The sequence below is a fragment of the Dipodomys spectabilis genome, unplaced genomic scaffold, assembly GCF_019054845.1.
Source record: "Dipodomys spectabilis isolate Male_0828 unplaced genomic scaffold, ASM1905484v1 ptg000499l, whole genome shotgun sequence".
Lineage (NCBI taxonomy): Eukaryota > Metazoa > Chordata > Mammalia > Rodentia > Heteromyidae > Dipodomys > Dipodomys spectabilis.
In genome coordinates, this window is record NW_024871176.1 from 2,684,823 (window position 1) to 2,712,115 (window position 27,293).

At 55.0% G+C, this 27,293-nt stretch overlaps 1 protein-coding gene across 1 annotated transcript in view; it reads left to right on the forward strand.

Annotated features, from left to right (window-relative positions):
• The window catches only part of Ksr2 (kinase suppressor of ras 2), a 197,574-nt gene extending 189,614 nt beyond the window's left edge, over positions 1-7,960 (forward strand). Inside the window, exons 18-20 of the mRNA XM_042669592.1 lie at positions 3,070-3,201; positions 6,513-6,642; positions 7,781-7,960. Coding sequence (XP_042525526.1) covers positions 3,070-3,201; positions 6,513-6,642; positions 7,781-7,960 — 442 coding nt within the window. The remainder of the gene's footprint in view (positions 1-3,069; positions 3,202-6,512; positions 6,643-7,780) is intronic.
• The last annotated feature ends 19,333 nt before the right edge of the window (positions 7,961-27,293 follow it).

Below are 27,293 nucleotides of genomic sequence, written 5' to 3' on the forward strand. Positions count from 1 at the left end.
TGAACTCTGGGTCTGGGCACTGTCCCTCAGCTCTTCAGCTCAAGGCTAGCACTCTACCACTTGAGTCACAGCGCCACTTCCGGCTTTTTTCTTTTTGCTTATGTGGTGCTGAGGAATCGAACCCAGGGCCTCAGGCATGCAAGGCAAGCACTCTACCACTGAGCCACCTTCGCAGTCCCTTGGAGGACATTCTTATTGGGGGTCCTACCCTCAACTCCATTTCTGAGTCTTCAGGATAAAATGTGTATTATCTCTGTGTGTGCATAGGTGTGAATGCACACACATATAGACATAGATGTGTATACAAGCTAACATCTATATTCACAAGCCAATCATGATGTGAGGATGTCACGCAACCCTGGCCACTGAAATAACCTTGTATATAATAAGTGATCTCAGTCCTTTTGAGGGCTGACTGTGGTACAGACTAATGTGCCCATTTAACAGGCAGGAAAATAGAGGCCTGGGTTGGTTAGAGGTTTCATAACCGGAAAGCAACCAGTGGGTCATCAAGCCCCACAGGTGCTCTAGTTCTAGAAGCAAGCATCTTCCAACCCTGCCCATTCTGGGGTTTGCTGTGGAGGGAGAGCTCAAGTCCTCTTCTAGAGAAGAATGTCTCTACCATGTTCCAAGAAGAGGTCACTGATGCTGAAACTCTAGATTTGAACCATTCCCTTACTTTATATACATTAGGACAGAAACATCTCAACAGGGGCCATTTTCTCAGCCAGGGTCATGTGATGATGTCTGGAGATAAGTTTTAGTTGTTGTAGCTGGCGTGGAAGGTGTGTTGGCATCTAGTGTGTAGAGACCAGAGACAGTGTTTCTAAGCATCACAGCAGAGAAATCATCCAGACTTAAATTTGTCAGTCATACCTAGGTTGAGAAGCCCTGGATTTCAACAGATTCATCATTGGTATCCATCTAATTGCATTGTTTTCTGTCCCTTCTGCCAGTGTGCTTTTGGCATGGAAATGAAAGGGGTAGACAAGTGGCCAGGTCCTGGGGTAGCACACCCGGAACATCCAAACAGGAAGGCTGAGATTACAGCAGTTACCAGCCGTGTTCCCTTCCCACGGCTGCTGTTAGGGAATGTATCCGAATCACCGTATATCCAAATGGGCCTTCTGTGCTCTGAGACCACCTGGAGAGCACAATTCTGAAATGCACCAAGCCTCTCACCTCCCCCCTCCCAGCTAGTGAATGGGACAGCAGCACTGGACCCATCCTCCTCCCCCCTCCCCAGCTCTGGATCCCTGGAGGCTTCCTCCGAGTTCTTTCCTCTATTGATGTTTCTGAATCTGTGGTCTGCCTGCAGGTGGACTTCAGGGAAGGCATGTGCAAGCATTTATCATTTTAACTGGGACATTTCAACACCACTTTCCACTTACGGCTGTGCAAAGAAGACTTACGAAAACATATTTAGGCAAGTGTCTCAGCACTAGGGAGGCTGAGACATAAGGATCAGGAGTTTAAGGCCAATCTAGTCTCCGTAGCAATTTCCAGACCAGCCTGAGCTACATAGTGAGAACTTGCCTCAGAAATCTAAGGGCAGAAGTATAGTTCTGTGGTAGAGTACTTGCCTAGCATGTAAAATACTTTTGGCATGATCCCTAGCATCACAAATAATAAACCATATTTAAGTTAAAATTCATATTTAGTTCATAATTGTCTGGATTTGATTGGGTTATGTAACTTGTTAGCCACTAGCCACAAGTGGCCATATATATTTAATTATAATTAAAATGTAACCAAGTCATAAGTTCTGTTCTTCAGTTATAGTAGTCATCATGCTGGATAGCAGTGTGGTTAGGAGTGGCCATGTTGGACAGCCATGTTGGACCACCATATTAGCAGAGAGCAACTCTCATCTTGGACCACTCTGACAATGCTCTTCCTGAAGGTATCCAGATAAGATAGTCAGGGTTCTGGAATGTGAATGAGCACTCTTAAGGGGTTGGTATCATACCTCACGTAGGTCAGAAACCTACAAACTCTGGAAGCTTTGTAGAATGCAGCAGCCTCTGGACCCCACAGAAGACCTTCAGGGGAGTGGAGGTCCTACACGATCTCACTCTTGATCTACCCCGTGGTAACTGGCCCTTTCCTTCAATCAGCGAAAACCTCATGGAAGTTCTACTGAGCTGTTCATTGCAAGTGCAGAGCTCTGGTTTGCTAAAGATTTGCCATATATAGAAGGGACCTGGGCTCCCTCCTCTTCCAAGAGTTTATTCTGAGGGACAATAATAGAGCTTGGTAAAGGGAGATAGTTGGTATCTACCCAAAGATGTTCGTTGCAGTGTTGTTTATCATGAATAAAGGAAGAACCAGCCAAGTCCTATCAGTAAGGAGTCAGCTGTATGCGTTTTAGCTCACAGGATGCATGGTGGTTCCATTTATACTGGTGGTGGTCTTTAGAGTTTAGAACCTAAGAGTTCTAGATGTGTAGGCCTGCCTTGGGCCTTGGAACTAGCCTCCCCTTCCTCTCCTTGTTCATATGGCTGAATCTTCTGTGTTGCTAGCTCTGAGTTCTCCTTTAGGACGTTTCTTATCCTGGATGTCTTCACTGTTTTAAATTTTTCAGTAACACCACTGTTAGTATTTAATTCATTTGTGGTCTCTTTCTTCTACCAAAGAGCAAAGGCCAGGGATCTTGCTAGTCTTGTTCATGGTTGTTTCAAAGACCAAGAATCTAGTACATGAGTTTATTTTTAGGATTTCTAAGTGAATTACAGCTTATGTGAGGTTTGTGTATGGGTATGTATCTCCTCAAGGAACAATGATTTAGTGTTTGCTATGTCAATATCTTCTAATACCTGAAGACTTTGTACTATGGAACACAGCTATCACAAAGAAGAATTGACTGTAATGGTTGGCCGTGGGAGCCGGGGTGGTTTGAGTGTCCAGTGTTTCTCCCCAGGGCTTTCATTCCAGTTCTCTCTTCCTGCACTTTCCACTGGGTCTCAGCCTCAAGTTGAAGGTCAGGTAGAACCCAGTGGGGGAAAGCCAAAGCAGCAGAGGACTTGGGGGGTTTAGGATTAGGGCTCAGTCTGCGCTTTGATCTTCCAGGCGTGAGGACAAACTGCGCATCCAGAATGGCTGGCTGTGTCACCTGGCTCCGGAGATCATCCGCCAGCTGTCCCCTGACACAGAGGAGGACAAGCTTCCCTTTTCCAAGCACTCAGATGTCTTTGCACTCGGGTAGGTGGCTCACCCTGGCCTTGGAGAGTCCAGCATGGGGCAGAGGGCATTTCCCACCCCCTACCCCCGCTCTTGCCATGATTGTGGAAGGGCAGAGACACCTGAGAGGGGGAGAGGAGAGAGGCAGAAGAGATGTCTGAGTGAAAATAAGGGGATCTGAGTGGAGCTTAGTAGGAAAGAAATGACGCAAACATGTCTGTACAGCTGGTTTCTTACCGGTTATGTGGATACCCCAGGTTACCTGAGTCATTCATTCATTCACTCATTCATTCATTAGCTCCCTGCTATGTGCTAGGACTGTTACAGAGGCTGGGCTACAAATGTCATTCATGTATTGGTTAGCTACTGCTGTATCACGAGTTTTCCCAAACTCAGCAACCTGGAACAACATGGACCCTGTCTGTGCTCAGGAATGTGGGAATGGCTTCTGAGCTGTGACTCTGAGCTGGCCTGGGTCACTCAGGAGGTGACAGTTGAGGTGTATTGGAAGAGGGAGCTCACAGCTTGGTGGCAGGATCCCCCAGCCACTTGTGAGTGGTCTCAGGAGTTAAGTAGCATCGTTTCCACTCTTCTGGGACTTTCTCATTCAGTTTTGACTAACACGCACAATTAGCCACATTTAGGAGAATTTTTACCCCTTTTTAACCCCTTGCATTGTGTGCTGAGCAAGTCAGGGTGACACACACTATCATCTTACACATCTTCCTTGTGGCAGAAACAGTCCAAATTGTCTCTTCAAGATACATTCCATGGTAGGGGACACAGGGTGGTAAACCAAAATGTATTCTAGACTTCTACAGGGAGAAATACTAAAGAACTCATAGACCTATTTTCCACTCAGCACAGATTCCCTCCTCTGATCTTGTGTTATGGAGGACAAAAGGAGATGAGGGCTATGCTGGGAATCACCACAACACTAGTGGAATTGAAAAGGATCCCATCTCCACCTCGAGTCTCTTCTAGGAGGAGATGACTCATAGGCCTAAGTTGAAAGTTGAATACGGACGGGGTAGAGTGAGCTGTTGGAGGAGGAAGGGAGGCGCACAATGGTACACAAGGAGGAAAGCGCACGCTGTCCACGGTGAAGGAACACGTGAGGCGAGGGTCGTGGGGAGGAGGAAGCAGATGGATGGAGAGTTTAGGGGAAGGGAGGAAGGCGGTGGGTGGTAAGATGAGCGACTGAAGAGGGAAGCCAGTCAATCCTGAAAGCACTTCATGGCAGAATTGAGGAGATTTTATTTCATCTTCAAGGCACCAGGGAGCCCTTGATGGTTATGGAGCCAGAGATGGCTTCATGGTAATTAGAGTCCTAGTGCAATCAGGTCAGTCTGACTGCCATGCAGAGAACAGAATGGGGGAGGACATCAGCAGCGGGGGGGGGGGGGGTCCCTCCCTAGGGAGATTCTGGCCCCTACGGAGTCAGTGCCTGTGGGTATGGAGCTGAGACAGACTGAAGGACTTAAGGGACCGACATGTCAGCATTTGGTGATGGGCTGCACGTAGATGGCGTTCAGGTATCCACCACTACCTGAGCGGGCTGAGGTCATCTACCAAGGTGGAGATCCTGGAGGTGAGACGGGGCTGCACGATGCTAGGGAGGCCAAAGAAGTGGCATTTAGACATGGACCTTGAGTCTCCATGCCTAGAGTCTAGGAAAGAGAAGTTGAGGCCTTGTCAGGAAATAAACAATGGCTATAACCACTCGAGGGAATGACATCTTTGGCAGTAAAGGGTTAAGACGACTCAGAGACACAGCCGAAGGTTCAGGGCAGAAAACCCTGGTGTGGCTCACACCTGTGTATCTTAGCTACGCAGGAGGTAGAGAATGGGGGGGTTGTACTTCAAGGCCAGACTGTGGAGTGGGGGGAAGGGAGAGTATTCAGCGAGATCCTATCTTACCAGCATATGGGTGTGGAGTTGCACCCCACTAGAGGCAAGAGCAAGAGGGGGAAACATAGTAAAGCATTAATGGACTGCAAGTGAGACTCACAAGGTAGAGCACCTGCCTAGCAAGGTCCTCTGTTTCAAACCTCACAGCCAGAGGGCAGCCGGCAAGCGGCCTGTGCCCCGTTCTTTGAATGGCCACGCCAGTCCTTGCCTTATCTATGGGTAGATTCAAGGGCTGGGGACGCTGGCAGGGACAGTGGCAGTCCAGCAGATGTGTTCACTTAGACATGGATCCCTGAGACATGTTAGATAGTTGCTCCATAGTACCTCACTGCCACCACCACCACCCCCCAGCCCCCGGGTGGTTCAAGATCAGAGTCCTTAACACCTGTCACTTAGGCCTCTTTTGAGCTGTCACTTGCCCTGATTAGTTAATGCCCAAATCTTTATCCAGTTAGATACCGTTCATCTGAAACTAAATTGCAGTAATTAAGCCGCTGTATTTTAGTATCAGTTTAGCAAAAGGGGGGAAAAAAACATAATTAACAAAATGTACCAAAGTAAGTAATTGGTTTTCCATGAAGAGTTTTCATCTTTAGCAAAAAAAAAAAAAAAGTCCTCTCAAAGTAGATTTCTCTTAAAAGTTGGTCTTGAAAGGAAGTTTTAATGAGGCTCTTATTTCTGACACTGTTGCTGTGCGAAGGCCCCGGCGCTCTTGGATTCCTGCCATTTAGGAGCATCCTGTTGCTTGGGAACCTGGAGCGCAGGGATGACTTAGGGGGAAAAAAGCCTTTCAGAAGTCTATTGAGTGTTGTGAAATTTCACCCTTTCTCAGCCAGAGCTGTGTGGTTCCCATTTTGAGTGGGTCGAGGGGAGACTGGGGTCCATTTGGCTCAGCCAGAGATCTCTCAGAGCCAAGCCCCAGACTCCAAACTCCAGCTGTTCACCTTGAACTCCATACTCCATGTCCACCCAGAGCCCTGCTGCTTTCAGCTCAAGTTACGGTTAATCTCCTCCCCCACCCCGCAGGCCATGTAAAGGTTGGGGAGGGGGAAATCCCTCTGTCAGGCACTCAGCCCAGGAGAGAGCTCTGGCAAAGAAAGGGCCTAGTCTCCACCACCCAGCACAGAGGTGCCTTAGCACACACCTCCCATCACTGCTGGGGTGCGCCCCCAAAATCGTCACTCCCTTTATGACAAAGGTGTCTGGCATCAAAGAAGGTATCCGGGGAAAGGCACGGTGTGGGAGACGTGGGGAAGCTTCAAGTGTGGTCCAGGGGGCAAATGTTAACCCCGAGAGGAAACGACTAGGGAGAGGAGGAGAGGTCAGCCAGGAGCACAGCTGGGCAGGTGGCGCTGGCAGGGAAAGGGACGTGGGGTCACGAGGGACATCGCACATCACCTCCTTTTAACATCTGCCAACAGCACGATCTGGTATGAACTCCACGCCAGGGAGTGGCCTTTCAAGACCCAGCCAGCAGAGGCCATCATCTGGCAGATGGGGACAGGAATGAAACCCAACCTCAGCCAGATTGGCTTGGGAAAAGAAATCTCGGTAAGTCCCTCCATCCTGCAGGGCCACAGGCAAGGGGAAAAGCAGGCATAGCCCCAGAAGGTTCCAGACAAAGTAAATAGCACCCACAGCCTTGTGAAGTTAGGGCCTGGGAGTTCCAGCAGTCTCTGCACTATGCCTGCAATTCCAGGTGCTTGCCACCAGGGGCGCACTAACACCTAGCCGTACTGCATCTTAGCAGTGGACTTGGCTGAGTTCGGAACCAGCCAGTCTCTTTTCTTTCCTTCAAGAAATATTGATTAAAATATCAGAAATATGATTGGTTTTTTCACTTCATCTTCATCCCTATAATAATTTTAAGGCATTATCTAACTCTCAGAGCAAGGTAGACACAGAGAAGCCTGATTATAAATTAATAACTTTCCTCTTAGGCACAGCGGGACGAATCCTCTCTTTTGATCAAAAGATAAGTCAGAGGAGCAGTAATGGCCTGGCGTGTCTGTCAGGATTACCTGCCTGCAGGTTTCCTCTCGGGTGAGGACTACAAAAAAGTAACTTTCCTCCTCTGTGACTTTGAAGGTTACTTACATCTTTAGGGTGTAGCAAGAGACTTCAGCATTTCCTTCTACCCCCTCACTTTTTGTTTTTTGAGAAAAATGCTGAGAAATACATTTGGAACTATTATTGATCTTGATATTTGGTAGCATAGAGCCTACCTGGTTTATTGTATGGGCTCAGAAAGTAAGTAGGAAGAATGGATGAATTGATGGATGGATGGATGGATAGATGGATGGATGGATGGATGGATAATGGTAGATTAAAAATGAGTAAGTGAATTAATATGATTGGATGGTTTTATGAATTCTGTTTGGTGGATGCATGGATGGATGGACATATGTATGAATGGACAGATGGATAGATAGATGGAAGAATATATGGGTGGGTAGATGGATGATAGAAGAAAGATGAGTGAATTGATATGGATGGATGGATGCTTTGTGGGTGAACAGAGGGATGGAGAGGTGAGTGGCTGAGCACACGGATGAATGGTGACAGAGAGAGAAGGATGTGAGGCAGAAAGACAGACTGACAGACCCTATGAGGTGCAAAGTGCCAGTACTTCAATGAGGAGCCAACAAAGTCGGCACGCATTTTAACCGCCACCCACTGGTGTCTGTAGGACATTCTTCTCTTCTGCTGGGCCTTCGAGCAGGAGGAGCGGCCCACCTTCACCAAGCTCATGGACATGCTGGAGAAACTGCCGAAGCGAAACCGCCGCCTGTCTCACCCTGGACATTTCTGGAAGTCTGCAGAGTACGTTTCCTCTCTCTACAGCGCCATCCACTGCCTTGTCCTGTGACCTTCAATACCATTGAGCTCCACTCCCCTGCCTGTGGGAGCCAGCCAGCCCCTCCTTGTACTGCACCCTCAGACCCCACCTGCTTCCCAACCAGGTCTCTCTCTGTCCAGTGAGTCTGCTGTGGAGTTTGGACCTTGGAGGCTGCCTGTGATTACCACAGAGCCTTCATGACTTAGCCCCCCTGTGAGGCTTGATAGCGTAGCGATCTCCCTCAGCCCAGCGGCCTGCCCATCACGGCCGCTCTGGGCTCCCAGCATTCCCCACTGGAAAGGTTCCCAGCTTCTGGCCTGAGGGACCTCTGCCGTGTTATGAAGAGGCTCCACACCCCTCCCCTTCCCTGTTGGGGTTGCAGATCTGGTTCTCCCCGAGTGTAGCATCTTTCCCCGCGCCCCCTCCCAAACCCAGCCTCCAGACAATCCAGAAAGTGAGGCAGACAGGCTCTGTGAGGCTGCCCAGGGCGGGCCCCGGCTCCTGTGCCAGTTGGCTCATTATCAGTGACCCCTGCCGTCCTAGGGGTCAGGAGGAGAAGATGGAGGTCAACTGAACAGAAGGACTTAAAGCTGTCTGGAGGGAAAAGAAGGCAGGGCTCTTCCTTCCTAGATTCCACCGTGGAGCTGGGCTGGGGACACGGAGCAAGTGGTGATCTGGCATCATAGGACTTTAGACTCTGGAATTTATTCACTCATTCCTGCGTTCTTTTTATTATTATGGGACCTATGTGTATAGAACACATATTGGGAGCCTCCATTCTAAGAGCTGGGAACAAACTAAATGAAGTCCTTTTTCTGCAGTGGGCAGCAAGCTTGTTTGCGCACGTGTTCACAAAATGCCTAGAGGCCGTATGCTACCATTAGGAGAGTTCTGGGTTCAAAGATGCTTCCTGCTGTGCACTCTGGGACAAAGCACTGGACCTCTCTGAGCTCCCATGCTCTCCCCTGAGAGGAAATGTCCTGCTCTATCTCAGGCTGTCCCCAGGTGTGAGTGAGTTGGGGATGTGCAGCATTTGTCAGGTAGCAGGTCCTCGGGGGACAGGGGCAGTCCACCTCAAGTCCTCCTAGAGCCACACAGACCGGCCTGGCCACCCGTGCGAGTCCTCTCACAGTGCTCCCTTCTCTCCACTCCAGGCTGTGACGTCAGCGTGGGGATAGTGCCAGCTGCCTCCGCTTCGGCGAGCCGCCTCTCCCTCCCTGCTCTGCCCTCTGCCAGCCGAGGAGGCCACAGCTCCCCACAGAGGCCCCCCCCGGCCAGCCTGGGAGCACGCACGCCCCCACCCCAGACGTGTGCGCCCCCCGGGAAGACAGTGTCGCCCTGTGAGATGCGGGGGGCCGGGGGTGGGGAGAAGAGAGCTGCAGGCTGAGCGTGGAGTGGGCCGTGGAGGCTGGGATGGGAGGCCGGGGAGGCTGGGATGGGAGGCCGGGGAGGGGGGGGGCCCTCGGACGGGTCAGCGTGCGTGCGTCTGTCTGCATCTCCGTGTGGACTGGGGCTGTCTGTCCTCCTCCCAGCTGGACGGGGAGGAGCTGCACCGGCCTGCCGCAGGGCGCAGCACGGCGGCTCCTCTTCTCCGTGCTGAGGGTCCTGGGAAGGCGGGGCAGACATCAGGACCCTGCGCGGGCTGGGTCAGGGCCACTAGGTCAAGGTCAAGGCGGGAGGGGGTGCTTCCTGTGGAACCTTCTGTTTCCAGAGGCTCCACCCCCGGCCTGAAGAGGCAGGGGTGCCCCTGTGTTCCACCCCCAAAGGGCAGCGAACAGCCCCACATGTCTCCTGAGGGCCGCCCCCTGGGGACCCCAGTCCTGTCTCGTCTCCTGCCGTGTGAGAATGTCACCCGACCTCACCTCTCCCTACAGCTCGGTAGTGTTTGTGACACTCCCTGAAGGCGAGGGCCTTGGGTGGGGGGGGTTCTGGTACATTCTTTCCTCCTCCAAGGCGGATGTGGATCTGAGGGGCCTGTGGGGGGTCTCAGGATGTGTCTGTGGCGCTGCAGGAGCCCCAGTGTGGAGGTGTGGGAGTGTGTGGAGCTGGCCGTTCTCTAGCCCCGTGCTGGGTCCCTGGGTGGCCTCTCTGTTAGGAGCCGGGGTCCCCTGGCCTGTGTGTGATTGCTCCGTGTCCCCTCTGCCTGTCCCTCGCCCTGCTCCCCGCCCGGGCTGGCAGACTGTCCTTCCTGAAGGTCGCTGGGAGCCACTGGGGTGTGGGAGAGAGAGGGGTGAGGAGAGCCTTGCCGTGGTTTGTCCCTGACCCCGCTGAGGGGACCTGACCCACCAGAGACATCTGCCCCCAGCACAGCGATAGCGCGCAGGCCGCCGGGCCGCAGCGGGAGGCGCAGGGCTGGTCTGTGGCCTCCTTAGAGGCCGGGACTCCGTAGAGGCTGCCCATTCTTGGTGGTATAATGGGACCTGGGAGCCACAAACCTACCAGAGCTGACTCAAAATCCAGCCCAACGTGCAGGGCCTCCTGCACCCTGGCTACCACCAGCTGCCCTGAGCTCTGGGCCCCCGCCTGCTTGGGAGCCAGAAAGAATGGTGGCAGTGACCCCAGAGCCGAGCCGGCCGTCCACGGCCCTCTGGTGTCACTCTCCACTTACCACCTGCGGAGACACCCCCTTTCCCAGGCCATTCCTCCTCTTCATCTTCGGGGCCTGTGGCTCCCCACACGTAGATCTTGGATACTTCCCAGGCGTGTTGGGAGCCCCGGAGCCCCAGCATCCTGGGGGCCGGTGTACGGAGCCTTGCCTGCCGCGCAGGCCCCTCCTCAGACCAGCTCTGTGACCGTGGGCCGTGCTGGGCACAGCCTGGACTCTGCCCAGCTGCCCAGTGAGTGCCCAAGTCCAACCACTAGCTTCTCAAATCCTTCCAGAACCTCTCAGCTCAGTCGTGGGCCCTGGTACCAAGAGCGTACGCAGATGGGAAGAGCTGGGCGGGTGAGCCGCCACGGCCTCTTGCCTCGCCTTCCCCCTTCCAGGATTCATCCAAGGCCCAGCCACGCCTTGGCAGGACCCAGGGGGGCCGCCTCGGTGATTGTCTGTGGGTCCATCAGGTTGGGGTCGATGGCAGGGCCGGGGGGCTCAGGGAGAGCCCTGTCACCTCCTCCTCTCTCCTCCATCTTTCTGACACGGGTTCACCTTCCAAGATCGCTAATGCTCCAGGCTCGGGGTCTCCCTGGCTCCTCCTGGCCTCGTAGTAGCCCCCTTTTTTTTTTTTAACTAGGGCTGAGAACCGAACCCAGGGCCTTGCGCGTGGCCAGGCAGGCGCCCTTCCGCTGGGCTAAACCCCCAGCCCCAGTAGCCCCTTTTATATTTAAATCTGAAACCCTTCCCCTCTGACGGGCCTCAGTGTGTGCGCAGAGGACTCCCCAGAGGAGAATGTGTCCGCTCATTCTTTGGAAAGAGAAGAGGCTTCGATTGTCCATCTGACCACTAGCCCGGCCCTCCGTGCGTCCAGGCGATCCATGCGGGTTCGTGTTTGTGTGGGGGTCCTTGTTGTGCTCCAGAAACCATCGGCTTCTTGTTCAGTTTCACGGTCAGCAAAGCCATCTATACATCAAGACTTCCATGCAGGTGGTGCAGGGGTGAAGCACCATAGAGCAGTTACTCCACCACCTTCCGAGGGCCACGGCGTTGCGTGCTGGATTCTGTCTGCTCCTCCAGGTCAGGTGTACTCCTGGCCTGGTGTGGGGACGGGCAGCCCCCCACCCCCACCCCCTCCACCAGAGGCATGCTAGAAACTCCACATCGCTCGGGTCCATCTTGACCTTGGCTCCCTGTTCCTGCTCAAAGGAAAGAATCTGATGGGGTCACGAAGCTCCTGTTCCTGCTGTTAGTGTCCATCCCGGAGGACCACGCCTTGTGTGGTGTCCCGCCGTGGTGACCCTCACAAGCCAGTGCCAGAAACCACACATGCACCAGCCACACACGCGCACACAGCACACCCAGATCCCTCCCTCCCCTCCTGCAGCCTCTGTCCCCAGCTGGGCGTGGTCCCTGGACAGCCACCATGCAGAGGAATCCAGAGCTGGGCTCACCAGCTCAGGCCTGGAAGCCTCAACCCGCTCTGCCAGATGGTTTCCTTAACACTTGATCTTTCATTGAGGGGGGAAAGAATCAAAGGGAGACTAACTCCTAACTTGGGAAATTGGACTTGTTTCCTGTTGGTACTCTGTCTTTCACAGGGACAGGCACTGTCCTTTAGGAGCTGGCCAGCCCCAGGGGGACAGATCTGACCGCGGGCAGGCGTAGGTGGGGCTCTGACGAGGGCTGCCATCATGAGACGTCCATTGGGGCTGTCCGGGGAGAGCGCTCTCCTTATCAGCGATTTCACCCCATCTTTGGTGCCCCATCAGATGCCGGTCTAACGTTGGAATAAGGCCCCATCCTCTTGACCTAATTGGACCCCATCTCTTTGGAGGCCCATCTTCAAACGCAAGCATTGGCTTCGGCGGAGGATTTGCAGCTCGTCTCTGCTCTTCGCCGGCTGCTTCCTCACGTAAAGCTCACCGTGCAGTCCCCAGATAGCTCCTCTTGTCCCTACCCCTTCTCTCCACCTTGCGGGAGTCAGAAGCCCAGTGCTGCCGTGGCCCTGGGCCCCTGGGAGCTGCAGGGGGTCTTCCTCCTCCCTTCACTTCCAGCGGGCTGGTGGCTGCTTCCTTCCAGTCCCTGCCTCTGGCCTCCCATGTGCCGGTCCCCTCCAGTCTCTGTTGTCACGTGACCATCTCGTAAGGACACCAGTCGAGTTCTGGAGCCCACCTTAATTGCAACCTCCTATTAACTAACCAGATGCGCTGTGCTCTGGTCTGCGAGCCTCGTGCGGCCCTGAGGGCTTTGGGCCGGGGCTTTGGCGTAGCTGTTCTTCAAGGGCAGATGCCAGTTCAATCACCACTGTGTGTAACGTTTTCTGGCAGGGTTGGGGTGGTGCCACCCATGGCACCTTTCCAGAAGCTTCCTCAAGTGTGTTCAGAGCCCTGTCTGAAGGGGTGAGTGACAGTGAGCCCACAGGCCACGTCTGCCATCCACAGGGCTGTTTCCATTCCAGCCTCTGAGGTGGGGAGGGAGGAGTTCAAATCCCAGCATGGCCAAACAGAATGTGACTTCTGATTGCTCTGTGGCAGGTTCTAGTGGATCCCCACTTCCACCCCTGTTCCTTGAAACACTTGTGACAGCAGGCTCTTCCTCTCCTTCCTCCTCCACCTCCCCGCCCTCCTCCTCCCCCCCCTCCCCCCGGCCCCAGGACACGGCCCCAGACCGGGAGCTGAGGAGAGAGCCACACAGTGAATAGTAGATGTGAAATACAGCGCTGGGAAGAGAGTCCCCCCCCTCCCCCCCCCCCCCCCCCGTGCTGAGATTGTTTATGCCAGCCCGCTGTGCTGTTCCCATTAGAGTTTCTTCATTTTGAAAGTCTGATGATTGAAAACAAATCTTAGTTTTCTTTTCTATCTGTTAAAAAAAATGCAGCCCTGGGCCAGTTCTTCCTGTTTAAAAATACCCTGACTCTCCCGCCCTAGAGGGAGGTGTGGGAAAGGCTGGTCCTGAACACCAGCAGAAACAGCACATTTCTGAAGGAGATGGGGCTGAGAGGGCTCTCCAGGCTTTGAATGAACTGGTCCTGGTGGGTAGAGATGACCCGTGTGTTTCTTCCTCAGCCACTCATGTTGTCAGTGGTTTATTGAGCATCTACTACAGGCTAGACCTTGGGTATTTCTCGGTCAGTCAGTGTGGTCAAGGTAGGGCAGCTTCATCCCCATCTGCCGTAGCTGGCCTGGGAGGGGACTGTACAGGTGTCCTGGCTAGCATGGGACCCAGGCCACCGAGCACCTAGCATTGGATGAAGCACAGTCGGCATTGCTTGGGAAGTTGGCTTTTAGAATTGGGGTGGGGGAGCGTGTGGTAGTCAGCCAGGGGTGCTGGTCTCCCTTTCCCCAGCTGTGCCCAGGCTGAGCCATTGGCAATTTAAAAGGAATTGGCCCTGGGAGATTCTTGCCTTCCTCTGCCAGTCTCTTCTCTCCCTTGCTGCAAAGAATTCCATTCGCGTAGCTGTGTGTGTGAAATAGGTCCAAGAGAACTCGAGTGAACTGCAGCCACTGCTTGTAGCGTGAACTGCACCAGCGCGCCCGCCCTGGCCCGCCCACCGTCCAGGACGGAGCTTGGCTGGCCTGGTCCTCTGCACAGTTGGAAGACACGCAAAGGCCCATCTCGGCCCCTTCCTCCTCCCTCTCTGTGGCCCCAGGCTGCCCCTTGCCCAGAGCCCGCTTCCCGGCCCCTTGATGGAATTTAAAGGCCTCCAGGACTTCTCAGAACATCTTCCCCTGCTTTCAGAGCTCATGTCCACAGACAGGTCCACAAGGAGCCTTCCCCATCCTGCCCCCAGATTGCCTTCCATGTGACCATTCAGCAGATCCATGCGCCTCCTGCGCTGCTGGAAAAAGAGCAGCAGGTGAGCAAGGAAAAGTGTGTGGCAGGAGGAACAGCCTTAGACAGACCCGGAGACGTGAACTTCACGCCCACCGTATCGTCTTAGCATTGGGGCGCAAGGGGAAGATGACAGGAGAGCTTCCTGCGTGCTGGCCAGGATGGCACGCTGATGCCCCCCCCCTTTCCATCTCTCTCAGGTCCTGTGAGTCCCTGTGTGTCACTCAGGGGCTGCTTGAGGCTGGCCTCAGCACCCCTATCCAGATCCTGACATTGCTTCTGTCCCCCGCTCACTTCGCCTCCTCGTGACACGTGTCTCTGATTTCCTGTGACATCTTGTCATGCCAGGAAAGCCTCCCCAGGGACTCCCTGACAGCTTTCTCTGTGTGTGTGTGTGTGTGTGTGTGTGTCAAGGGGGGTGAGGGGGGGAACCACTGGCCAAGGACAGGCCTGACCTTAGAAATGTACTTGTGGAAGGACCCAGGCTCAAAGCATGATGGGAAAAATGCTTGGTTCCTGGAGGTCAGTGAGGGAGAGCCAGGGGTCGTCATGGGCACGGACCACGGCTGCAGTCCAGCCTGAAGTTGGAGAAGGGGGCCAGGGCTGGCTTGCGGGCTTCATCTCCACTCAACTTACCACCCCAGCCGCTGTGCCGTGGCCGCAATCTCAGCAAGGTCAAAGCCATGCTGCTGCTCCAGGGCCTTCCTTGGGTTTTCTCTGCCTCTGTGTGTCCCACCACGGCCCCCTATGCGGTTTTTTTGGGGGGGAGAAGGAGGAAGATGTGTTCAATTAACTAATGAATGTCAATGGCATCACACGATGCCCAGCACCCAGTAGGTGCTCAGTAAGTGTGAATTCTGAGTCACCCATCTGCACTTCCCTCTGGACCCCACTTTCTGGAAGATACACCTGATAAAGCAGGGGCTGGAGTGGGGGGGTGCTGAATGTAACCCATTTACCCAGATGTTTTTTTTGGGGGGGTTCCTGGGAAGCAGGGGAGGCCCAGTTCTCCTAAGAACAATCTCCCTGCCATGCCGGGGACCAGCATCTACAGGCAGGGGCTGGCCACGGGTTGCTGAGGCGGCTCTGGCAACCGGCCCGCCACAGCCCTGGTACAGGCCAGAAGCCCCTCACCCACGTCCCAAAGTGAACCCCAGGATGATCGGCCAGGGCGGACGAGACCACTCACACCAGGCGAGCGTCCACACAGGATGGGCCCGGCTCAGGGCACCCCTCCGGGCTGGCCGTGCTCTCTGGCCTCTCTCCCTTGACCTTGACACTTTAACCAGGTCTCTCCCAAAGCCAGCCCTGGATTGTACAAAGGCTTTCTTATGTAAATGATGCTGTCGCCTTTTTGTATGCCCAAATATATATGCCTATAAATCTGACCTATATATATTCTATAGAGACATTCTGTACAGGCTCGCAGGGACCCTCAGTCCACCACGGCTCCACGTGTGTCCACGCTGACCAACTCGCAGGAGGAGCTAAAATCTGTTTCACATTTTTCCTTCTGGGGCTGCTTCATGCTCTCCTCTTCTCCTTCTCTGTCTTGGTTTCTGTCTCTCACCTTTGTTGCCAACATCTTGGAATAGGGAGAGAATAATTTGATTCGATGCCATCCGGGAAAGAAAGCCGGATGGCTGGCTGGATGGAGGGGTCCACTTGTATATTTGTACAGAATCATTTATAAAGTTTTCTACACTTCTCACAAAAAAAAAGTATTTTTAACTTGGGCTGTTGGACAGTTTGTGAGCCTCTGACCGGCAAGCCTGTTGTTTCTTGTGTTTAGTGCAATGTTTAGTGAGAATCCAATGTCTGAATTATTTATGCCAATAAAGAATTTGAGAATTACTGCATTACACTGCCGCCAGGATGGGTCTGAATTTCTGTTGTGTGGAAGGAAGCCTGCAGCATGACATTGAATGGTGTATCAGTCAGCTAATGCTAATGCTGTGGAACAAACATCCTTCCAAGTCCACAATTCATGACAACTGTCACTCACCCTCACATGCTTGGGTCTGTAGGCCGGGTTTCAGCGATGGAGTCTATTCCTGCCATGTGACCTTCGGGAGTTGGGTTTCTTTTTCATTAGGATTAGCAGGTGTTGGCCAAGCTTCAGAAGTCATGGAACTGAGCCACTCATTAATCTCCATGCTCAAGCCGCAGGAAAGCACCTGGCATAATGAAGATGCCTGCATTCCCTGAGGCAGAGCATGGCCTCTCACTCCTGCAGCCCTGGGCTCCTCCTCCTTTCACTCATTCACATTCCACCTCTCCCACCAGCCCACGGCCCAGTGCTGAGCCCCTCCCAGACATCCTCCCCAGCCAACCTCACCATGCTTCCACAGAACAAATATTCTAGCACTATCTGTTACCCAGTTGTAGTATTGGTGGCTCAGAGAAATTAAGAAACTTACCTAATGCCACACAATACTAAGAGTGAAGCAAAGATCTAAACCCAGACTGAATCTCTCTCTCTCTCTCTCTCTCTCTCTCTCTCTCTCTCTCTCTCTCTCTCTCTCTCTCTCTCTCTCTCTCTCTCCTCCCCTATCTCTTTGTCTTCCTCTGTGTGTCTATCAGCAATTCTGAAGTTTGAACTCAGGACCTCATTGCTTGCCAGAAAGGTACTCTACCACTTGAACCTCCAGCCCTTTTTTGTTTTCTTTATTTTTCTAATAAAGCCTCATACTTTGCCCAGCCTGTCTGGGCCATGAATCTTCTATTTACACTTCCTCCATAGCTGGGGTGACAGGTGTGCCCCACCCAGCCTGGACACAGGGTTAGGCCGGGCTGAGGGCGGCAGGTCTGCCAGTATCCAGCTCGGTGTTCTCCTGGGCTTTCGTTCTGTGGGATATTTTCCAATCTCAATGAGATGGTTCTTATTGGAATTAAAGAATAAATCAGATCCGGGCTGGGAAGGTAGCTCAGTGGTAGAGCGCTTGCCTTGCATGCATAAGGCCCTGGGTTCAATTCCTCAGCACCACATAAGCAGAAAAAGCCAGAAGTAGCGCTGTGGCTCAAGTGGTAGAGCGCTAGCCTTGAGCTGAAGAGCTGAGGGGCAGTACCCAGGCCCAGAGTTCAGGTCCCACGACCAAAAAAAAAAAGAATAAATCAGATCCCACTTTAAAAAAAAAAAATGTCTTGGAGCTTACTAGAAGAAAAAGCCGTTGCTAACGTCATGAGAAAGACAGAAGGCAGACGTCACTGGCCGGGGCCCGGGGCACCGGGTGAGGGCAGGGGACTCTCACCCCTTTGCCTCGCCTTAATTACCTAGCAAATGAAGTCGTCTAACGGCTCAGGAGCCTCCACTCACATTTTATTTGAAATGCTATTTTGCTCCACTGGCTAATTTCTCTGTCTTGGAATAAAATCTCGGCTCATTTAAAGGCTTAATGTTTCGTTTCATTACTGCAGGGAGACGCCCTGGCACCAGCCCGACCGTGAAATGACACCTCTGTGTTAGAGGCCAGCGCTGCTCCCTCGAGCGAGCTCAGTGTGACTGGCTGGGGCCTGGGGACACCTGTGTCACCAGCACGGGCCGTCAGGGGTGGAAGAGATGACACAAGCCTTAGGGTCACAAAGTAGTGGGGAAGCCAGGCATCAGTGCTCACGCCTGCCATCCTAGCAGCTCAGGAGGCTGAGATCTGAGGATGGTGGTTCAAAGCCAGCCCGGGCAGGAAAGCCCATGAGATTCTTGTCTTCACTGAACCACCAGAAAACCAGAAGTGGCACTGTGGCTCAAGTGGTAGAGCGCTAGCCTTGAGCTGAAGAGTTCAGGGACAGCGCCCAGGCCCTGAGTTCAAGCCCCACGACTGACAAAAAAACAATTGGGGTGGGTGGGGAACAGGGACTCCCCTCCAGGTTCACACACTGTCCCCCAGCTTAGCCCGGAGTTTATCTAGTACCCACAGAAACACACCTCGTCTTCCCTTCTGTGTGCTGGGATCGCAGACCCACGTTCTCCATTGCGTCCTTCCCACTTCCCAGACTGCCAGGATTCAGCCACACGGGGCCACAGCAGCCCTGGCCACGCACAACAGGAGGAGCCAGGGTGCAGGGGCGGGGGAGACCAGCCCCAGGTCTCCAGGCTCCTTGTTGTGTGGTCTCCTGAAGAGTCGGGACTCGCAGTGCAAGCGGGACACGGGTTGGGGGAAGGCCGTTTCAACGATGGGCTTGAATTCCCAGCCGCACGGCCAACGCGTGCAGAGCAACGTCCTGAACGTGGCTGTGTGGCCGCATAGACACCACAGACCCACGCCGGGCGTGCCAGCTGCTCAGGACGCTGTGGTTCAAGGCAAGCTGGACTAGGAGGGGTTGTGGCTCAAGTGGCAGAGCACCCAGCCACGAGACAAGTTCAAAACCCCAGTACCAGCGAAAGGAAGCAAGCATCGCTGTAGGGTGTGGTGACTGAGGATGGAGGCTCGGCGCCATCTTGCCACCCCCCCTTCTTTCCTGGCTCTGTCTTCAGTCAATAGAACCTTCCACGGGTGCATGACTCCATACAGAAGCCACTGTGCACGCGTGGCAGGCCACGAAGCCTGTGAAATGTGCCTCGGTCACCAGGCGCTGGATTCCAAAGATGTGTCCCCCTTCCTCCCCCCGCCCAAGACTGCAAAGTATCTCATTAAAAATATTTTCTATTGCTGTTTCCCATGATTAAAGAATCGTGGAATCCATTCTACCTGTTGCTTTTTGCTTTTTTATATGTAGAGACTAGACTAGCCTCTTCTCGGGGATAAGGGGCTGAGCTGGGGCCCGGCTTCTGCGTCGGATGCCCGTGGCCACACACCAGAGCACACAGGCCAGGCCTATTTCTGGAACACGGAGGCTGCGCATGGCACACAGTGGGGAAGTTAGCAATGCTTATGCGGCGCCCCACAGCGCCCCGCCACCCCCCACCCACCAAGGGCGCCCGCCAGCCTCACCCGAACACGCCTGCTGCCTGACTACAGCCACTGTCGGTAGGGTTTGGTGGTGGTTGGTTTGGGCCTTACTGGGAATTGAACTCAGGGCCTTGTGTCTGCTAGGCCGGTGCCCTCCCTTTGAAGCCTACCCCCCAATTTATTTTTCATTGTTTTGTTTTTCTAACAGACTCTTGAATTTATGCCCAGTTGGCCTCAATGTCAGTCTTCATTTTGTTTTTCTGGTCCTGGGGCTTGAATGCAAGGCCTGGGTGCTGTCCCAGAGCTGCTTTGGGCTCAAGGCTAGCGCTCTACTGCTTGAGCCATGGCGCCACTTCTGGCTTTTTCTGAGTAGAGATATTCTGATTAGAGATAAGAGTCTCCCAGACTTTCGTGCCCTGGCTGGCTTCCAACCATGATCCTCAGATCTCAGCCTCCTGAGTAGCTAGGATTAAAAAGGCTTGAGACTTTGGTGCTCAGATGTCAATCCTCTTATTTACACTTTCTGAGTAGTTGAGATTACAGGTGTGACCCATCATGCCCAGGTATTGGTTGAGATCTAGAGAACCAAATTTCTCCTTATCTTTACCTCCTGAGTAGCTGGGATTACAGGCTGATCCACGGTGCCCAGCAATGGTGGTGGTTGATGACTACCACCTACAACAATTTACCTAGTTAAAATTACCATCAGGAGGTAGGAGGCGTTCTGAAGAGAAAATGAGTATTTCCCTATCCCTGGGCACTAGCCCCACACTCAGGAATGCTGCGTGGCTGAAGGAGAAGGTGGTAGAGCAACTGGTGAAGGAGAAGCTATCTTTGCTCGGGGCGCATCTGTCTATACTCAAGCCAGCTCTGCCATGCTGGCGCTGGGTGAGGGAGAACTCACCGAGCTTGGGGTTGGGGTTGGGGTTGGATGAGCGAGGACAGGCCCAGGGTGTTCGGGGGCGTTCAGGGGAGGCCCGGCCTGGCACAAGGGACAGGCTCAGAACTTGCTTCCCGGAGGAGGCCATGACTAAGGCCCACAGGAGAGACCCAAATCATCTCCCCAGGTGCCTGCATTTCTCTTTCGGGGTAAAGTTCTTAGCGGGACAGGAAATGAACGCCTGCCCTTTCAAGGCAGCAATGATTCTTTCTAGAATATTCTAGGGCATTCACTGTCTCCCAGAGACAGTGCACGGTCCCCTGAGCTGAGTGTCTTTTCCTTGTAAGCCGAACGCGCCGGGCTGTACCCGGGCACCTGCCGGAGGCCCCCTGGCTGCCGCCCAGGCAGCTGCCGGCTCCCTTCTCCTCGCTTGACAAGTCAGGCAGGCTGAGTCACAGCGCAGTGTCTCCCAGCCCACGTGGGGCCGGGGCCGGTGCCAGCGGGGTGAGCTACCTGCCCGGGCGCCTGCACAGCAATCCCAAACCAGCCCAAGAGGGCACTGAGGATTAGCTCTAAGAACGTTCTGGAATCCCACACCACAGGGTGGAGTTCCCCAGAGGGGTGGGGCAGGGTGGACCACAGGAGCCAGGCCTGGTATGCTACCCACAGGGAAACTGAGTCCTGCAAGGGGCAGGGGAGGGGAATCCATCTTGCCTGAGAAGAGAAACATGGTCATTATGACAGCCATCCGTGATCACGGTTAATGGTGAGAACATGTCAGCGGTGCGTGGACAAAGGCCCAGGTATGTTGTGAACTCCTGTAGTCTCCGAGCCTTACAGCACCCAACACACAGTACAGGGGCCAACAAGTTGAATGAATGAGCAGCTCACCCTCCTCCGCCCCGACTTTATTCTGTGCATTCTTACTTCTCCAGCACACAGTAAGTGCCCCATAAACGCTGTTGCCTTCATCGGATGTGCTTTGTGCATGGCCTGGGCAGGGAGGCGACTCTCCAGGGTGGTGGTTTAGACAGCAGAAAACGAGACCCAGAAAGGACCACAGAAGGTCACAACATCAGTGGGCAGAGCCAGGGCGTGAAGTTGGGGACTTCTAACTTTTGCCTTTTGGCAGTGAGGAGGAGGAGCTGGGCGGGGCACTGTGGCGGGAGGGGGGGGGACACGAGCTGGGGGGGAGGGGGGGGACACCCCCGTTCTCCAGCCCTGCCCTGCTAGCCTCAGTCACAAAGCCTCTTCTCACTGGCTGTTCAGAGGCACAGCAGAGCCCAGAGAGCTGGAAGAAGCTGCTCAAGGTCACACCGCGAGCTTGGCACACATTTTGACTCCATGTGCAGTGCTCTTTCTCCAGCTGAGGTGCTAATCTGAGACCCTGATAGAAGCAAGGACTCACCAGAGCCCGGAGGGAAGGCCTGTGTATCAAGAATGGACTTTATTTTCCCCCTGGGTGGCAGGACCCAACACACTCAGTAGCCAATCCTAATTCCATCTCTGGCTGTGTGACTTGGAGAACCGGCTGCCTCTCTCTGAGCCTCCATGTCTCGATCTTGAACAGTGGGATGAGTGATGGTGGTGATGAAAATCCAGCTGGGATCAGACTGAGCTCTGTGTGTGTGTGTGTTGCTGTCTTGCTGTGTGACCTTGAGAAAGACACTTTGCTTCTCTGAGCCTCTATTCCTTCATCAGCAAAACAGTGTTACTAAATCCTCCCCTTGTGGGCATGTGAGATTTTTATTATCACTACACGCTATTGCCTAGAGGCCACCGCTGGGCATTTCCTTAATCTATTCACTTACGGCCTAGGCAGGGATGTGCATAATAAATGTTCATTAAAACACTGATCCCTGGCTCCTGTGACTCTACCATGTCTGCTCTTACTTGGGAGCTGGCAGGGACCACCTGGACCCGGCCGGGCCAGCCTGTGCTCCCTGCACGCTGTCCCAGCCAGCTTGGGGGGGGCGGTGAGAGGTGGAACCTGAGACACCTCATTCTGGGCACACACTGCCACTGCAGCCACAGCAGAGCCTGGGGAATGAAAGAAAGGTCAGAACCGGGGGAAGCGGGGCCTGGCTCCATGGAGGGAGTGGGCAGCCGGGGCAGGCAGGGCTGGCTGACCGCCCTTGCCTCTCCTGAACCCCCCCTGCACTGCCCCCCCCCCCCCAGCCCCTGCCTGGGAGCTTGGTCTCCTGGCCCAGCTGAGCTGCTCCGGGCCTGCCCCAGGGGAGGGGCCACCTGGTGTCAATTAAGCCCCAGTCACTGCCACACGCCAGGCTGATTAGTGCTGCTGGCGGCTCCGGGTGAGAGGGGCGATGCCACCATGCCAGGGTGAGGCCTCGCTGGACCGGTGAGTACAGGTGGGGGCCTGTGCTCCCCCTCACATCCCCACTATGGGAGATTCGGGGCACCCAGGCAGCGCCCGGGAGGGAGGGGCCTCTTACATGCTTGGTTCTTCTTCTGGGGCCTCAGGGGCTGCCCGACAGTGCAGACCCCCCCCATCTTGACCTTACCCATGCCAGCCAGCGTGTCCTTCCTCCGGGTCACGCGGTTCCCGGGGCAGCGCCCCCCAGCCCCAGGCATCAGAAGGGGGTGTCCGATGGGGGAGTGCGGCCTGTGGGAGGGGAGGGGGCTGACTCCTCATCACCTCCCGTGTGCACACCCGGAGGCCTCCACCCGGGCGGCCCCAGAGCTCGGACCCTGGGTGGTGGCTTACCTGGGAGGGTCAGGAGAAGCCCGCAAACGGGGGTGTGTGTGGCGCGGGCTGCCACGCAGGCAGAGGCCACGGCGGCCGGCGCCACGCGGCCTGCAGCAGCGAGGCCAGGCTGGGGGCCCCGGCCCAGGCCCTCCACTTGCTTCTGGGCTAGAGGAGCAGCTCCCAGGAAGCGTGCGGTGTGGGGCGGGCGCCTGTGGGTCAGATGGGGGGTCAGAGTTCACAGGGCATAGGTGCCTGTGGCAGGGGAGGGGTGCCGGGCTCGGGGCCCGGGCCCTGCGGTCGGTGCCTCAGTAGCAGCTGCTGCCGCGTGGCTGCCACCTTGCCTGGGGTGGACGCCAGGCGTCTGGGGCGGGCGGGCACGCTGGCGGGCTCGGCATGCCTGCAGTCCGGCCGGCTGGAGCGGCCGGGATGGCAGGAGTGCCCGCACAGACGTCTGCGGAAACGGAGCGAACGAGAAGCGCTCGAGAGGAGCGCTGACTGCCTGGCTGGGGCGCTGGCCGGGACCAAGGCGGCCCGGGCGGACGCTGGCAGAGGCCTGGCGAGGACCCGCAGGGCGCTCCTTCAACAAGCCTGCGCCAAGCCCCGCCCCTTAGCGGAGGAGGCCCCGTGGGATTGGAGCAGAGGTGTCTTGGAGGGCGGGGCCAAGGCTCTTCGTCCAATGAGTGCGCAGGAAGCGCCTCTCTTGCGCACCATGGCTGGGCACCGGGGTGGTGTTGTTGGCAGGTAGGCCTCCAGCTTTCCCGCAGCGGGGCCTGAGACACTGGGGCCCGCGTCTGGGGGCGTCTGGAGGGCAGAGGAACGCAGTAGAGGGGGGCTTGGTCAGGACGGGGCACAGCCAGTGACAGGCCCCAGCCTAGGCCGAGGGGCTCAGGCCTCGAGATAAGCCGGAAGTGGCTGCCAGGGCCTCCAGGTGCATCCTGGGAAAGAAAGAAGCCGGGTCAGATGGGCAGGAGAGGTCACCGGGGTGTCTGTGAGGTCACCGTGGCGTTGATGAGGTCGGGAGGGGGGATCAAGGAGGTTCACCGTGGCCCGGGGGGTGCTGGGTAGACATGGATGGGGTGAAGGTGGCGGGGACTTGGGCCGAACAGCGGCAAACGCCTGCCAGGGTCCAGCGAGAAAGGGAAGAGGAGGGGCGGCCCAGGGGCGCCTGACTGAGGCCATGCGGGGAAATGCGGTGAGGGTGGGGTGGAGCCTCGGCGTGTAAGAGGGGACAGTGTGCGCGTGCGTGTGTGCGTGTGTGTGCGCGTGCGTGCGCGTGTGCGCGTGTGTGCGCGTGAGAGAGAGAGAGCGCCCAGGCTGGCCTCCAATTTCGATTCTCCTGCTTCAACCTCCCAAGTGCTGGGATTATGAGTGTGCACCGCCATGCTAGGTGTAGGGTGTGTGTATTTAATGATTTGCCTGTGGGGTGGAGCCCCGTCCCACCATCATGGATGTGTGTGTGTGTGTGTGTGTGTGTGTGTGTGTGTGTGTGTGTGTGTGTGTGTGTGTGTGTGTGTGTGTGAAGGCAGTGCGGCTCTGTGAGCCGGTCAGCTGCCTATCCTGACACGTGACTATCTCTGTGGCAACGTCTTGTAAAAACCACATTCTGCGTTCTTAGACACGAGAGGGACTTGAGCCTGTTTAGTTTGCCCTCCCACCATGACCTACCTGTACTGGAGCAGCAACGCTCCTCACACACACACAGCACCCTAGGGCAATCTCAGGAAGATGGCTCTTGCCAGGGGTAGATGGAGAAACTAAGGCCCACTGGCTCAGAGAGGATCCCACCTCATTAGGAATAAAGGAGACCATAACATTAACACCCCCCCCACACCCTTTTGTCAAGTGCATTAAAAAAAAAATCACTTCTCAATGAAGAGAATTCTCATAGAAATGTTTACACCAGAGTGGAGTTCATTATCAAAGGAAATCCAGTTGGCAGGAAAAATTTCACCCTACTTCCTGTGCTTTCTCTAGCACAATGAGTTCTAAAGAGGCATTTGATGCTGGCTAATAAAATCCGGAGGTCTCAAAGTCCCAGTGTTGTCGGAGGAAACCAGTTCTGCGTGGAGGCTGTGGGAGACTGACACGTCCCGCTCCCACAGCGAGCCTGCCCAGAACCAGCTACCTCTCCATGGGCACCGCGGGCGCTGTAGAGTGCCATGTGTTCCTCCCGGTGCTGCTGCAATATACGTGAGGCAGGTGGTAAGCACAGGACACTCACCTCTGGCTAAGCGAAGCCCCCAGCACTGACTCCTGGCAAGCAGATGAGCTGCATGTAATTTGGGGCCTATTAGGACCTGTGCCCTTTACAGCATCTGAAGGGTTTAGATTGTTGTTCACTAACATCATCCATACACACACATGTGCACACATGCACACATACACACTACCACCAGCAGCAGCAGCAGCAGCATCTATACACCCATTTATCCATCCATCTATCCTTCTGTCTTCTCAGTCATCTGCCAATCTGTCCATCCATCTATCTTCTCAGTAACCTGTCCATCTCTCTTCCCAGCTATCCACCCTTTCACCCATCTACTTATTCATCCATCTGTCTATCTATCCATTCATCTGTCTGCCTACTTATGCATCCTTTTAGCCATCTATCTTTCTTCCCATCCATCTATCCATCTGCCCACTCATTTGTCATCCATCTACCTGCCCATTCATCTATCCATCTAGCCTCTGCCAACTGTCCATTCATCAACCATCCATCCTGTCAATTCTCCCTTCTATCCATCCACTTCAGCATCCATCTGTCCATCCACCATCTGTTCACTCGTCTGTCCATTCGTGTATCCATTTGTCAGTGCATACGTCCATCCATCCATCTCTCTGGGATTGGAATCTCCAAGGCCTCACCACCCTGAGACCCCAGTAAGGGGTCAATACCTCTCCCATCTACGCCAGCAAGTTGCTCACACTCTGGTACCTTCAGAGCCCTCCTCCTCCTCCTCCTCCCCCTCCCCCCCTCCCCCTCCCCCTCCTCCTCCTCCTCCTCCTCCTCCTCCTCCTCCCCCTCCCCCTCCTCCCCCTCCTCCTCCTCCTCCTCCTCCTCCTCCTCCTCCTCCTCCTCCTCCTCCTCCTCCTCCTCGAAGCTACAGAGCAGGCCCTCCTGGGCCTGTGTCACTGGCTGGGAAGAACCGGGCTCCATGCTGAACTGCAGGTCTCGCTGAGCCCAGCCCAGCCATGGCAGCCCTTGGCTCTGAATGCTCTGTGCTGTGCCGTCACACTTCCCGCACTCTCTGTGGGGCTCAGTCATTTCCATGGCAGCCTCTGCGGTCTGTGCGCACAAGGGGAGGGAAATCCCTTGGGGACAGAGCCTGAGTTAGCCTGTGCACGGGGACGTGAAGGTGGAATCATTCTCCTCTGTGTCTCCTTCCTCCGCTGGCCTTCCGGATGCCTCTCCGACATTGCCTCCTCCTTGTCCCTGAGAGTGGCTCCTCCGATTGCTGTCGCTCCCACCATGCCCACTGTGCCCACCTCTAACCCCTGCAGACTCCATGAAGTGTGCAGGGCTGCAGTGACCCTTTGTCTTAAGTCATCTGGAGCCAGAGGCTCAGAGAAGTCAAGTAACTTGCCCATGGTCACACAGCTGGGCCTTACCCTCATGTCTATGTACTCTCCAACCCAGAATGTTCTTTGCTATGACAACCTAAAGCATGGCAAAACTCCTGCCCAGGTAATTGTTTTTCCAACTGTGGATCTGTCTCCTGAACAATGAGCAGGATGAAAGTCACGGAGCTGGGAATGTCAGCAATATTCCCTCGGTCCTGTAAGATGGCAGCTGCATTGACAGGGTGCTGGGCAGTGTTTTAGGTGCTGGTTTAAGTACCCAGTGCACCCACCCTCATCTGTCTGGGACAGTACTGCGAGGCAGGGTCACAGACTCTTGGAAGAACAATACTGTGAACCACTCAGCAGAGGCTCCAGCCCCAGACACGGCTGATGCAGAGCTGTGGAGAAAACATCTGCCGTAGGAAGGGGCCACAGCCTGGGAGCTGCAGGCGTGGCCTGAAGAGCAGCCGCCGCCTCGTGTCTTTCAACGTGGAACGGCTGCAAACACCTCCCCTCCCCAGGTCGTCACAGCCCGGCCGCAGCGTCGTGGTGTTTACATGTGTGTCCGCAGAACGCAGGTGTGAGTCCTTCACGCTCACGGACAGCTACAAACCCCACCAGACCCACGCATTAAAACCACCACAGCGACACAGTCGGCAACATTCAGATTCCTGACACGTACAGGACGGGCAGCGTGGCGGCGTTCTGCTGAGATGAACTCGCTGCTGGTGATGGACGAGGAGGGGGAGAGGGAGAAGGGCTTCATTAGTACCCATTTGCCTCTCGCACAAGGTCCTTTGGATTTCCTTGGGCTCTGCTTCAATGGCTGGATTTTCCCGGCTTGCCTCTCCTCCTGCTGACTGGATCCTCCGCCCCCAGCATGCCTTCCATACCCGGCATGGGCA